Here is a 14,243-nt window from a genome sequence, read left to right as displayed (position 1 = left end):
GAAAGCACCCCCCCTGCACAATACACACACACACACACACACACACACACACACACACACACACACACACACACAAACACACACCACCTTGCCTGAGTACGTCCTCTTATGTTAGAGCATGTTCCCACATTGATGGGCACTCATCAGTAGGGGAACACATGGCTTATCTTTATGTACCTATCAGAACATGTTCGTGGGTGCCACTTTTTCTAACAAGAATGGCCTGTATCAAAGGAGCCTAGAGTTGAAGTCAAAACATTCTTCTCAGGACTCCTAAAATATTCTCCAAACACCCAATTTCTCCCTTCTCTCAATCCTTTTGATACCAGCATCGGGAGCCTTTGCAATGCCTCCCAAATCTGTGGATCCTTATCCTAGTCCTAGTCCCCATGCTAACCATCCCTACCTACTATCACCACCACCACTTCGCCCCCCCCCACCATGACTATTCTCAGCAAAGTGGCATTACCATCCCATTAGCCAGAGAGCCAGGACCCAACCTGGGTCTCGAGGGAGGCTTCTTTACTCCTCCCTCCTCCTCCCTAGCTCTATCTCTTACTGCAAGACTTTCCCCAGCCCAGCCCCAGCCCCTCCTTCCTGAGCAGCGTCTAGTAGCAGAGCTGATGGGCATCTGGCAAATCTCAGACCTGGAGAAAAGAACCAACTATCTGTGTGTAACAATTTACCCAACTTTTCTGGGCCAGAGTCTATCTGTAAAATGGGAACATAATCCACCTTCTAGGGGACAAAATGAGAAAACAAAAAAAGATACGTTTCTTCTTTGTGTTAAAAATACAATACTGAGCTAGGATATTGTTACTATTATGTGGTATAATGTTACTATTATGAAATCAAAACATTTTAATAAAGACCAATAGTCCTTTATTATTCTAAAGTTTATAAAACACTTCCTTTACAAAAGCAGCTGGGTGGAGAAGAGGTTAGAGTTCTGGATCTGAGTTCAAATCCAACCTGAGATATTTACTAGATGTGTTACTGGGTAAGTCACTCAATCGGATTCTGCCTCAGTTTACTCATCTGTAAAATGAAGATAAAACAGCACCTACTTCCCAGGATAGGTTGTGAGGTTAAAGTGAGATATTTTTAAGTTCTTTGCAAATCTTAAAATGTAATATAAATACTAGTTGTAATCATTTATCACTCTCTGAAGCACATTTTGATCCAGCAAAACCATTACCAGGTATAGGTAGATCAAAAAAGTGAAATAACCCATGTGTACAAAAAGATTTGCAGTAGCTCTTTTCTTAACTTTCATCCTTTTCTTAGTGGCAAAAAAAAAAACCCAAACAAAACTGGCAAATAAAGAAATGTCCAGAGGTTGAAGAATAAAGTAACTATGGTATAGAAATGTAAAGAAATATTATTTTATCATAAGAAATGACAAAAAAAGGACAACTTAATAGAAAACTAGAAAGATCTATATGAACTGATCTAGAGTGAAATGAACATAGTTGAGGGAACAAGTTGTACAAGATTATATTTTTTTTCTTTTTTTTTAAGGATTTTGCAAGGCAAATAGGTAATTATTAAGTGTCTGAGGCCAGATTTGAACCCAGGTCCTCCTGACTCCAGGGCCGGTGCTTTATCCACTACACCACCTAGGTGCCCCCAAGATTATATTAAAAAAAACAACTTTGAAAGACTTGAGAACTCTGATCAATACATTGGCAAGCTGCCATTCCAGAAATCAAAAGATGAAACATGTTGCCCATCCATACTACCCAGATACAGAATGAGCTATACATTTTTTGATGTGACCTATTGGAGAATTTGCTTTAACTATGAATACCTGTTGTTAAGGTTTAATTTTCTTTTTTTGTTTAATTGGGAGGGAAGAAGAAAGGTGTTAGTAGGAGAGAGAATGCTTGTTAATAAAGCAAATAGCTCCCCCCAAAAAAAGATTTAAAAAATGGATAGAGTACTGGCCCTGGAGTCAGGAGGACCTGAGTTCAAATTTGACCTCAGATATTTAATAATTGCCTAGCTGTGTGACCTTGGGCAAGTCACTTAACCCCATTGCCTTGCAAAAATCAAAAATAATAATCATAATCATAAAAATAAAAACCTAACTTGTGAAATAGGAAGCATTCTTATCCATATTTTACAAATGAAGAAATCTGAGACAGGAGGTGAGAGGTCATTGACCTATGGATGGTCACACAGCCAGGAAACACCAGAGTTGAGATCAGAACTCAAGCATCCTCCCTTCATGTCCATGGCTCTTTATCCAACACCATACACCTTAAAGTCACCCTCCCTTCCCTTTCCCTATACCCTTGGCTAGGAGAAGGCTTGCATTCAGATATATAACCTCTGGTTGGGTTCCCATGCTGACTCCATAGGCTGGGAGTGGGCTGTGTCAATATGGTGGTGATCGTCATTGTTGGAGGGGATGCCCTTGTTAATGAGAACACAGGACCCCCCACCCCAGAATACTGAAGTACTGTTTCTGGCTTTGTTCTCAAGGCAGCCCTGAGCCCTTCAGGCTAAGTGTTCTTTATCTAACCAGTTAGTGACTCAATTGGTGCCTTGTCCCCCATGAGGAAAGTAGGGGGGGGTGATTTCCTAGGATCTGCATAAGTCACTCTTCTCTAGACTCTAAATCTAGGCCATGGCTCCTTCCCTCCCCTGGCTACCCTCCCACCACAGAACCCTCACATCATACCAGCTGAAGGATTATTACAGAGCCCTGCCCTGCTGCTCTCCTCCCCCCATTTCCCATACTCTCCTCCTCAACCCCCACATCCTACAGGGTAGGGTCCCTTGTTGCTCTTACCTGGTCACAGATCAGCTCCCATTTTTTCTCACTGTCATACTGGCTCAGAAGTTGTATCTTGTCCGGGGGCAGGTTCATGCAGTTCTGCCAGGGACAGAGAGACAAATGAACAGAGGTGTTAGTTGGGAGTGGGATGGATGGAGGGAAAAAGAAAAGGGAGGGCAGACAAATCCAGAGTCCCCCAGTGCCTGTGATAGATACAGCAGTAAAGCCTAGGATGAAAAGTGGGAGACCTAGGATCCAAGGCCAGTTCTTTCCTCAGCTCCCTAAATGACCTTACTCTGTTCTTTAACCTTCCTAAGGTCCCAGTTTCTCCAACCCTGACATAGATTTGACCTACTTTCCTTTCTGACCTGGTGGGAAGATACTACAGGAGAGCCAAGTATTATGCAATTCTTGTTCGCTAGGACCATGAGCCATCCAAATACACACATGTTTATGTGTATGACCCCCCCCATATATGCATAAATACCTCCCTCACAAGAACACAACATTCTGCAAAGTACTCTGTGGGAAAAGGTCCTGGCTCCTCTTCTCCCTCCCTCAAATCCCAATGCCCTAGTATGGGCCTTTTGGGGGTCCCTAATGGGCAGATAATAGCTATTTTGCTTGGAAAGTAGGAGAAACTCAAGTCTGGAGTGCTGGGGAAGATGAGTCATGGTTTCTCATGTGGGAAGGGGACTTTGGAGAGGAAAGAACACCCCCGCACAGGAAATAAGGCAAACCACCAGGGCCTAGGGTTTCAGCCTCTTGGGCTCTACTCCTACCTCCTACCTGGGAATTCCCTTGGGTATCGTTGCTTGAAAATGAGTTTTTTTTAAAAAAAGATCAACCTAACTCTTTCTTTTCCACCTTCCAAGACAGATCCTTGGTGGAAATAAATCTGTGAGCTTACCTAGCATAGTCCTGCTCCTAATCAGCTGAGCTAGCTGTTATAAGTACTGCAGGGTGGGAAACACTGGGGGCCCCAAAAGCTCTTTAATAAGACTGAGAACGGGGCAGCTAGGTGATGTAGTGGATAGAGCACTAGCCCTGGAATCAGGAGTGCCTGAGTTCAAATCTGACCTAGATACTTAATAATTGTCTAGCTGTGTGACCTTGGACAAGTCACTTAACCCCATTGCCTAAAATAAATTTTAAAAAAATAATAAGGCTGAGGGTCATTATTTTACTTCAAGGATCAAACAAAACCTTAGACCCCTAATTTGACTCCCTAGAGTCCCTAGACTCCTCAGAGAACACCAAGTTCAAACTCTCCTCTCTCTCATCTCTTTCTTTCTCTATTCCTCTCCACTCCATATACCAATCCTCTCTTGTCCCTTTGATCATGTACACTGAGACCCCTTTCACTTACATATACTTCCACCAACCCATTCACATATATATATATACATATATATATATATATATATATATGATACACACACACACATCCCCTTTGCCTAAAGACATATCCTATACACACCTCTTCATTTAATACAGTGCAGAGAGCTATCACTTGGAGTCAAAACACCTGATTCCAAATCCCAACTCAAGACTCTACCTGTAGGACCCTGAACAAATCACTTAACCTGTTTCCTAATCTATAAAATTGGAGAGAAGCTTCCTAGGGTTATTATGAGGAACCCATATGACTAAATGTCAATGCCCTTGCAAACTTTCAAAATTTTATATAATTGTTGGTTATTATTGTTATTATTATACAAACACTATCACACACTCCCACACACTGATTCTCTTGAACACACCCACACTCACAATAATGGTCCCCATACATACACACCTACACACACACACATACAGTGTTCTCATATACACCCCCCAACACAGACATCACACTAATGTACTAATGTATATATCCCCTGGAACACAAATGTTTTCACATCTCCCAACTTATATGCCCCACAAGTGTTCCCACACAATTCAACTATTCCAAAGTTTTCATAAGGACAATTTATCAGGTTCTCCCACACATGTGCCCTTCTCACTTGGCCTCCCTCCAATTCAAAAAGTTTTTCTATCTCATGAAAGCTTTTGATAGCCTGGGTGACATCTATGGACCTCTTCTTAGAAAAATGTTTTTAAATTATTGAAGGAAATGTTCAGTTTTCTAAATAAATGCTAAAATGCTACATAAATGAAAATAAAAGTGTTAAAAAGAATTTTTTGTCCATCCAAGTTCATGGACATACTGAAAACTAGCCAGACCCTAGCTTTAGGGAGTTGTAAAGAGACCCCTCTTTTGTCTTTGTGACTCCCAAGCCAACATATGTGAGCTCATCATAGAATGGAGAGTTTAGGCCACCCACTCCCATAGAGCTTCCCTCCTCAGATGATCCCATCCAGGAGGGTCAGGTTGGGTATCCCCAGAACTGAAGTATGGACCTGGGGAACCTCTCAATGTTGGAAGAGGTAAAGCCTCACCCCCAAATCACTGCCATGAGGACTGGCCCCTAGCAATAGGAAATGAGGCATTCAGAGCCGCCATTTCCTAACCGCTGCTTCTGGCCCAGCCCCTACAGGAAATGTGGTAACTGTTCCAGGCCTGGTGGACTGTTCCCCACAGACAGACCAGGGCCAGGTTGGGGAAGAGAGTGGGAGAACATCTTCCCTCTTCCCCAGTTATGAAACAGGAAACCACTTCTATCTCGTCTCTACTCCCCTCAACATGCAACCACCAAAAGGAATAGATCAAGTGATCACAGGGCAATAGTAGTGGTCTACCCCTCAAAGAGTTTGGTTGAGGACCAATATCTGCCTCTTGTTTGGGTGGGTTCTGAGCTAGGGACCATCCACTTAAGTGATAACAGCCCTTTGGATGTCCTGCTTGGTTTGAGTATTAGAAAAATCTATTCCTCACGTATATATCTGCCTAGACCCACCTCAACACTCAAGTCAACCCAAAATGTCTACATATGTCGATCTCCTTTCACTGATAAGACAGAGGTATCGAAGGTCACAGGTGTGAGAGGAGCCAGAGATACATAGACAGAGACTGAGAAAGAGGATCCAGAGTCAGAGAGATTTGGGAAGGAGAGGAATGGGAAACAGGGATGGGGGGAAGGTGGGAGGGGGCAGACAGATAGACAGACATCTCCCTACCCCCATACCTCCCACAAACAAGGACAAAGAAAGAACTAGATAAGAAAAATGGGGGAGGAAGATGGGCTCAGAGAACAAGAGAAAGATGCAAAGAGAGTAGGGCAGAGATTGAGAAGAATTTAAATGGAGACAAAAGGCAGAGATGAGGGAAGAAATGGAAAATTTATGAAGCCAGTAGGGGAAATTAGCACAACAGGATAGGGTGTATCACAACAGGGTCCAGAAGCCATGAAGCAAATAGAACAGGGAGGAGGTCCAGAGCCTTGAGATGGGGATGAGGAAATGTGGAAAGGAAAAGAATCAAATTCCCATTGGAACTTTTTCCCATTGGCCTCTACATCTTATTCAGTCCCAGTGTCCACAAATTCTTCTAGAAAATGTCTATGGCCTTTTTTGAGGGGCGGGGGAGACTGAGGAGAGGCACACAGTACCTATAGGACCAGTTCTAAATCAATGGGAGGGATTATCATAGGTCATCTAGACCAACTGTTTCATTTTACAATTGAAGAAAAAGGTCTAGAGAGACAAAATAAGCTACTGACTTGTTCAAGATCACAGAGGTAAGAGGTAGCAGAGTTGAAATTTGAATCTATGACTTTGGACTCCAGAACCAACCCTCTTTCCAGTATACCAGGAAGCAACCTAAGGACGCAGCTCCAGCCCTATAAGATGGTCCAAAGGATAATCGGGAGGTGTTCAGGTAGGAAAGACCAGTGGGACATTTAGGTTTCTTCAAGCTCTCCCTTGTGATTTATATTAAAACCAATCCAAGGAGGAAATCAGGGAGAGCTTTGGTAGAGCCTGTTCCCTCCCCTTCCCAAATATCAGTCATCTCCCCCTGCCTCCCCCCATCAAATCAGGAGTTGGGGGGGGGGGAGAGACATGTACACGACAGCCTGCCAGCCAGGCTAAATTTAGGCTCAGGAATCAGAAATAACTCTAATGGAGCCAAGTGCTAATTAGCAGCTGCTGCCCTGGTGTGCCCATAGCTACAATGGGGCATCTCACAGGGAAAGGGGCTGCCTCTACACTGACTGGGGGGGCAGTGGTGCATCCTGGGGGCATTACAGGAAAGGAAAGGGGAGCATAAGCCAGAGATAGCTCCCACAGAGTTTAGCTGGGTCAGCCAGATTAGGGGAGAAATAGGGGAAAAAAGGTCACCACTACTTGGGCATCCATGCCCGACTGGCACTGAATTCTGCCTGCCATCACCCACTCCTCATAGTTTCTGAACCCCAGGGACAGGTGCACCCTGAGGCTAAGCTGGGAGGGGCACAACCCACTTCCTGGGCAGGGAATAGAATGAACAGTTGTCCATAAAGGGGGGAGGGAAAGACTGGGCACAGTAGAGGAGCCATCAGATGAGTGTGTATTATAAGAAGAGAAAGAAGTAGACATCACAAGTGGAAAATGACTGTCACAGGAAGATACATGTATTTGGAGTGGGGGGGGATGTTAGGGTCTGGGGGCATAATTTTTTCTTTTCACTCCCTCTTCATTCAAGGACATCACTTTAGACTGTAGGGAGAGAGTGTGGAAAAAAGCATCTGATGGAAGTAGTTAGGTATGTTTATCAAACTTTCCTATTAAAGATCAGTTGAAAGAAATGGAAATGTTTAATCTAGAAAAGAGAAGATTTGCTGAGGGTGGGGATGGGGGATAGGCAGCAGGACATGGCAGCTGTCTTCAAGTATCTGAAAAGCTATCATTGAAATAGAGGGTTCAAACTTATTTGGTTTGGCCCTAGAAGGTAAAACAAAGAAAGAGTCTTGGATGGGCTGCTTCAAAAGGCAAAGTGGTTAACAGAAAGAAGCACAGTCATACAGGATAGTTTTGAAAGTTCTATGTTGAACTCATGAGATCCTTAAAAAATAATTTAAAAAAAAGCTGTAGAGACCTGCAGTTTCATGTACTCCTTTTATGGTCGACTTACTATGTAGCTAGAAAAGGCCCATTCTATTTGGAGTTTAAGTTCAGAATAAAAATAAATTTTCAGCAGAAGTCTTCAAAAAAAGGCTGAGTGACCATCCGGTTAAGCACTTATCATTTTGCCAAGCCCTATGCTAAGCTCTGGAAAAAAAGAAGGCAAAAACATGATCTCTTTGCCCTTGTGGAGCTTCCATTCTGATGGAGGAGTCAACAATATAAATGAAGGTGCACATAAAAAAAACCCAACAACACAAGAAGGTAATAACAGAGTCATAGAGCACTAGCATTAAGGGAGACTGGCAAAAACCTTCAGAAGAAGATGAAGAAGGAGAGCATTCCAAACCATGGGGAGGTCATTGAAAAGGCATGGATAAATCAGAAATTGGAATGTCCTATGAGAGGAACAACAAGGACCTAACCTCTAAGATACACTTAAGGCATGCTTACAGGTGTCACAGGAGTTCAAATCTGAACCTGGGCAAGCCATTTCACCCTGTTTGCCTCAGTTTCCTCAACTGTAAAATAAGTTGGAGAAAAATGTCAAACCACTCCAATATCTTTGCCAAGAAAGCCCCAAATGAGGTCAAAGTAAGCTATCAACAATAAATCACATCAAAACTCTCATTTGGTTTCATTCAAATCTAACCACTTTCTACCTCCATCAGAAATCTTGGGAAAACTTCCCCTTCCTTCCCACCTCAGCAAAATCAGGAGAACAGGACTCAATTCCACTGGTTCAGGTTCACTTTGAACTTGCGACATTCTAGATTCACTCTAATAACAACCTGCCCCAGGCCTAGACTGTCCTAACCAATGAAGACTCTTGATACTCCCCAATTACCTGGGGAAGTTCATATATGTAGCTGGGCTGTTTTACTCTCTATTAAAACAACAACAACTCCCCCAACCTCTGGCCAATAAAGATTTAAGTAACTACTGTATGTCAAACATAAACATAATGCTCATCAATAGGGATACAAAGAAAGACCCTCCTCTCCAAAAAAGTTCTCTCTTTTAACTAGGTCAACATTTAAGACCCAGAGTTCACCATATGAACCTGCAGTTTTTAATCTCAGTTTTCTACAGTTCTAAGACAAATTTCTCAAGAGGTTTTAATGAATTTCTTTTTTAAAAAATCTGAATCACTTTAATTTTTAAAAATAAGATATACTGGCTGGTCTGGCTAATTTTTCTTCTTCCTCTTTTTTCTTGAAAAATTACTTGTTGGGGCAGCTAGGTGGATAAAGCTGGGTTCAAATCCGGTCTCAGACACTTAATAATTACCTAGCTGTGTGGCCTTGGGCAAGCCACTTAACCCCATTTGCCTTGCCAAAAAAAAAATTACTTGTTATATGGCATAGATCTCTGGAATAGGGGAAGGATACAGGAGGAAATTTAGGTAACACAAAAATAAAAGATCAATAAAATGTTTATTTTAAAGATAAATTATGTCACTTTTAGGCACATTGAGGAGGACACAGGGAAAGAAGAGAAGTCTTGTGAAATCAGGTATTTCACAACTCTAAGTGGTTGGGACTCCTCCTAAAGGGAGCTGATAACTATGCCAAGGAAGAGCAGGTCCTAATCCCAGCTATGGCAGAGCCAGCAGGCACATGGTAGCTGCCCACGCCCATGCTGGCTCTCTCCAGCCAGGAAGACTGAATACAAGTAGGAGCTAATGACTGAACCCCAGGGGAATGTGAGGATGAGAGAGGAATGGGAGTGGGTGATAGACCCTCCTTGTCACACAAGGGGTCCCTCACAGGCTCCCAAACCCCACCAAAGACCACAGGCAATCTAAGTGTCAACTAGCCCGCCACCCTTGGGACAAGGAACACCCTGCATAATTTCCTGCTGCCCCACCACCCATCACCCCAAGCTTCCTGTTGTTGCCTATACTGAGCACTCATTCATCAGGGAACCTCCCACCCCCACCTCTTCTCTCAGGGGGAAGTGGTGGCCTCTTCCCCACCAGCGCTACACACACACACACACACACACACACACACACACACACACATACACACACTCAAAAAGCTACCGTTAGCACGGTTACCCCACCCTCCCAAAGTGGAGATGCCTCCCTCTTGGGGCCCTGTATGCTCCCCTCTCGCGGTTTCCTGCTGACACAGTCATAACTAGGGGTTTGCTGTGTCTGGGTGTCTAGCTCTAACCTGGCAAAGGCATCTGGAGGTATCCAAGAATGGGGACCTGGGGGCATCAAGACAGCAGAGATCCTCTAAGAAACCTTAGTGGTGGTGAAGGGGGTGGTGTCAGTTGGACGGCTAGGCCTCATAGGTCACACTATAAAATGGGCCAGAACAGAGAAAAAAATGGTACTTTAGACATTCTTGATCTTTCTATGCCAGGTTTAACCCATCACCCTGGTGAAGTCCCTTCTGTTACCATCAGACCTATAAAATCCTTTCAAGTTGTTGTTCAGTCCAATGGACCATAACGTGCCTAGTCCTTCTATCCTCACTATCTTTAGAAATCTACCTAAGAATCCTTTCCAGTGTCTTCAAATTACTGGGGCTCTGGTCCCTGGGAAATATATTTATAACAGTAACAACTTTTGCATAGAATATATAGTCTGAAAAGCACTTTAATTACTTTAACTGGATTGCCCTTCACAACAATAAATTATTGTCATTTTCTGGTTTACAAAGTAGCAAAGTAGAGATGTCAAGGATTTGTTGGGAATCTCAGTGGCTGAGCAAGGATTTGCCCTCGAGTCTACCCAACTCCATGTGTAGCCCTTCATCCACTACTTGAGATTCTCTCAAAAAACTAGACTCTAGCCAGAAACACCCAGCCCTGCCCAACACAGATGCACAAACATCTACATTTACTTCTCTCCCTTCTTTCTGGGTTCTAGCTATTTGACCTTGAGTTCTCTCCTCTGGATCTTAATTTCCTCCACAGAATTAGACTAGAAACAGAGCCGTGAAAAGTTGGACCAAACCTTTCCCTGTTTTAGAATTGAGGTGAGCATCCCATGGTAAGGGCTCTCTGCCCAACCTGGGTTTTGAGCACCATGTTCTTGGTTTGCTCTTCTCCTTCTTCAACCCTGGCAATATATAATGTAAAGCTATCTACCTATAACAGTCTTGGCCATCTCCTAATTATGGTGAGCCCAGAAACCAGGTTTTTCTCTGCCCTTTACACAGACCCAATGGTTGGGTCAATGCCCACCATGGCCATTCCTAGGGAGAAAACTGGAGCTAAGATATCTGCTTTTTGCTATTCATTCACCTCAGGGTTCTGGGAAAAGCATTAGGTAGGAGAATGAGGACTGTCTGGAATTCAGAACTCCTAGGTTTAATTCCCTTGATTCTAGTTTGCTGAGTTTTTGGACCTCTTGATCTGAGGATCCAGTAACCCCATATTCCTAGCAGACCTATTAGATTAAGTGGATATCATCAGAAATGACCAGGGACCCTCTCAATTTGAGGGTCCAGCAACCCCATATCCATAGACCTATCAGCTGGAGTGGACATCATCAGACCTGTATCAGATGGAGTGGACATCATCAGACATAACCAAGGTCCCTCTCTGTTTAAGGATCTAGTAACCCCATATCCCTAACAGACCTAACAGATGGAGTGAACATTATCAAACCTAATCAGGGTCCTTAGTTTGAGGGTGCAGCAGCAAACCCATATCCCTAGCAGACCTATCAGATGGAATGGACATTAGCAGACATAACCATTAGGGACCACTGAAGATTCCAAGGCAAACCACAGATTCATTGGCTCTGTTCACTCCTCACAAGATCCTCCTCCCTTAAATTCAACAATCCTTTATTAAAGGCCTACTGTGTGCATCGTGCTAGAGGGTGAAGATACAAGGATACGGACTTTCACAAGCATATATAACACCTGGGCCACAGTCCATCCTCTATGTACACCCATGCATATGATATTGAATTGCTCTCAGAGGTCTAAAGTGGTCATCAGGGAAGAGAGCACGACATTCTCCCTTATATTGATTAATTAATAATTTGTATTAATTACAAAGGAAAGGAGCAAAAAGAGGACTAACCCTCATGGTAAGATTGGGGCTTTGCCTCAGATTGATGATATGGGGTTCCCCTGTGGGAGGAGACCCTGAGACAGAGAGGACCAGTGTATCCCCTCAGAGGTAAAAGGGATAGACATAGGTCCTCATCTCTACTGCCCTCCAGATCATGGATTATAGATTTAGATCTGGGAGGAGTCTTGGAAGTCACTGATTCCAAAAGCCTTGTTTTAGAAATGAGAAAACTCAGGTACAAAGAATTTAAGTGACTTGCATAGGTTCAAAAAGCTAGTAAGCATATGTTGCTGCCTGGGCTATGTTCTGGGTTGGGGGGAAGAGGGAATGTGCCCCCTGTCCAATCCTGAGGATTGGAGGATCTTTGAGGATCCTGCATCCTTCACTTCCTTCTCCACTGAGGCCATTTACCACCTGGTCTGAGGATCTGCTCCATGAACTTAGCAGGGACGGCTAGATGAATCACGGGGGTCTCTCCCTCCCTTCGTCCCTCAGCTGACTGCTCTAAGAACTTGTACTTGTACTGAGTATAAAAAAAGAGCTTATTTGGGGAAGGGAGAGATGCTTTTAACCAGGAGGATGACAAAGAGCTTCCAAGAGGAAGTAGAACTTTGAGATGGGCCTTAACTTCAAAACAGAGTCAAATCTGAAAGGGGGGGAAGGGAATAAGTTCATTCCTGGCATAAGGATGATGTAAGCAAAGGCAAAGAGACAAGAGAGGGCAAGATGAAAACAGGGACATGTAATCATACTCTTTGCTTGAAACTAAGAGTACAGAATGAAGCAACGATTGGACTTACAATTTAGAAGTCAAAATTTTAAAAATGAATGTTAAAAATGTCTTTACATTTACTGGGGAAAATATTTAAATATTTATTGTTTAAAATATTATTTTTAAATTATTTAAATAGTATTATTTTAAAATATCCTTTAAAAAACTGGGATTAAGACAGAAGAAAAGAACCTATAAGTATGAAGAAAGAGTGGTACTTTTTTGTTGTAGGCAAGAAATGAAAGCAAAGTGGGTGCCCATCAATTGGGAAATGACTAGACAAATTATGGAATATGAATGAAATAACATTGTCCCATAAGAAATGTCATGATGAACAGTATTCGGAGAAACCTGAGAAGATTTATATGAACTGATACATAAAATCAACAGAACCAGTAGAACAATGACTAACATGTTAAGGAAAACAACTTCAAAAGTTCAGAACTCTGATTATAACAATGACCAATCATGATTCCAGATGACTAATGATGAAGCACATTTTCCATCTCCTGGCAGAGAGGCAATAGACTATACCAATGTAGAATGAGACAAACATTTGCAGAAATAGCTAATGGACTCAATTGTTTTGCTTGATTATATTTACTTGTTATATAGGGAGAGAATAGTTGTAAAATACTTTGCAAAGTACTTAATGTGCCATATAAATATACTAACTATATTTCATGGTTTATTAATAATTAATAGCATGTGATGTTGATAATTCATAATATTCTAAGTTTGTGATCATTAATCATTCTAATTAATAACCACAATTACTAAATTATGATATTGTTATTATTTTGTGAAGAAGTGGTGATACTGAGGTGAAGACTATTTTGAAAAGAAAATAAAAATGATTTATTAGCAGACATATGCTCTCACCTCCTTTGCCCTGGTAAGTCATGGAATCACAGTTAGAGCTAGAAAGGGGCCTTAGAAATTATTGAGAGTAACATCTTCATTTAATAAATGAGGAAATTAAAAGAAAGCATAAAAAATGGGAAAAGTTCCACATATTCCAAAATATTCATAGCAGTTCTTTTTGAAGTGGCAAAGAATTGGAAATATGAATGGTATGGAGGACTATTGTACTATAAGAAACCATGAATGGTCAGACTCTAGAGAAGCATGAAACAAATTACAGGAACAGATGCTCAGCAAAGGGAGCAGAACCAAGAGAACAATAGCACACATTAATAACAACACTGTAAGCTGATCAACCTTGTTGGATGCAGCTCCTCTCAGCAGTTCAGAGAGCTAGAACAACCCTGGGAAACCTGTTATAGACAATGCTATCCCCATCCAGAGGAAGAAAAACAAAACAAAGAAAAACCTACAGACTCTGAATGAATACTAGGATCACTTTTTTAAAATTTCTGTTATGTTTTTCTTTCCTCTCTCATGGTTTTCTTTCTTTTCCCTTAGCCCTAATTCCTCATACAGAAAAAAGACTAATCTGTAAACACGTTGAACAAAAATGTATACGTACAATGTTCACCAGACTGTTTGCTGTTGCGGGGACAGGGTAGGAAGGGAAGGTGGAAGAAAATTATGTAACTTATAAATATGCATATGCATGTTGATGAATGTTGAAAAACTTTCATAATA

General features: G+C 42.2%; 1 protein-coding gene across 6 annotated transcripts in view; it reads right to left on the bottom strand.

The window, feature by feature from the left end:
* FMNL1 (formin like 1) overlaps positions 1–14,243 on the bottom strand; it is an 86,725-nt gene that overhangs the window by 31,185 nt on the left and 41,297 nt on the right. For 5 of the 6 annotated variants that reach the window (XM_074224362.1, XM_074224360.1, XM_074224358.1 and 2 more), the window contains exon 2: positions 2,798–2,881. In XM_074224362.1, coding sequence (XP_074080463.1) covers positions 2,798–2,875 — 78 coding nt within the window. In that variant the 5' untranslated portion in view covers positions 2,876–2,881. Of the gene's footprint in view, positions 1–2,797; positions 2,882–10,002; positions 12,737–14,243 lie in introns of those variants that run through there. The other variant, XM_074224363.1, reaches the window with a different exon arrangement.

This window comes from Macrotis lagotis, chromosome 2, assembly GCF_037893015.1.
Source record: "Macrotis lagotis isolate mMagLag1 chromosome 2, bilby.v1.9.chrom.fasta, whole genome shotgun sequence".
Lineage (NCBI taxonomy): Eukaryota > Metazoa > Chordata > Mammalia > Peramelemorphia > Peramelidae > Macrotis > Macrotis lagotis.
This window is presented reverse-complemented; position numbering and strand designations above follow the sequence as displayed.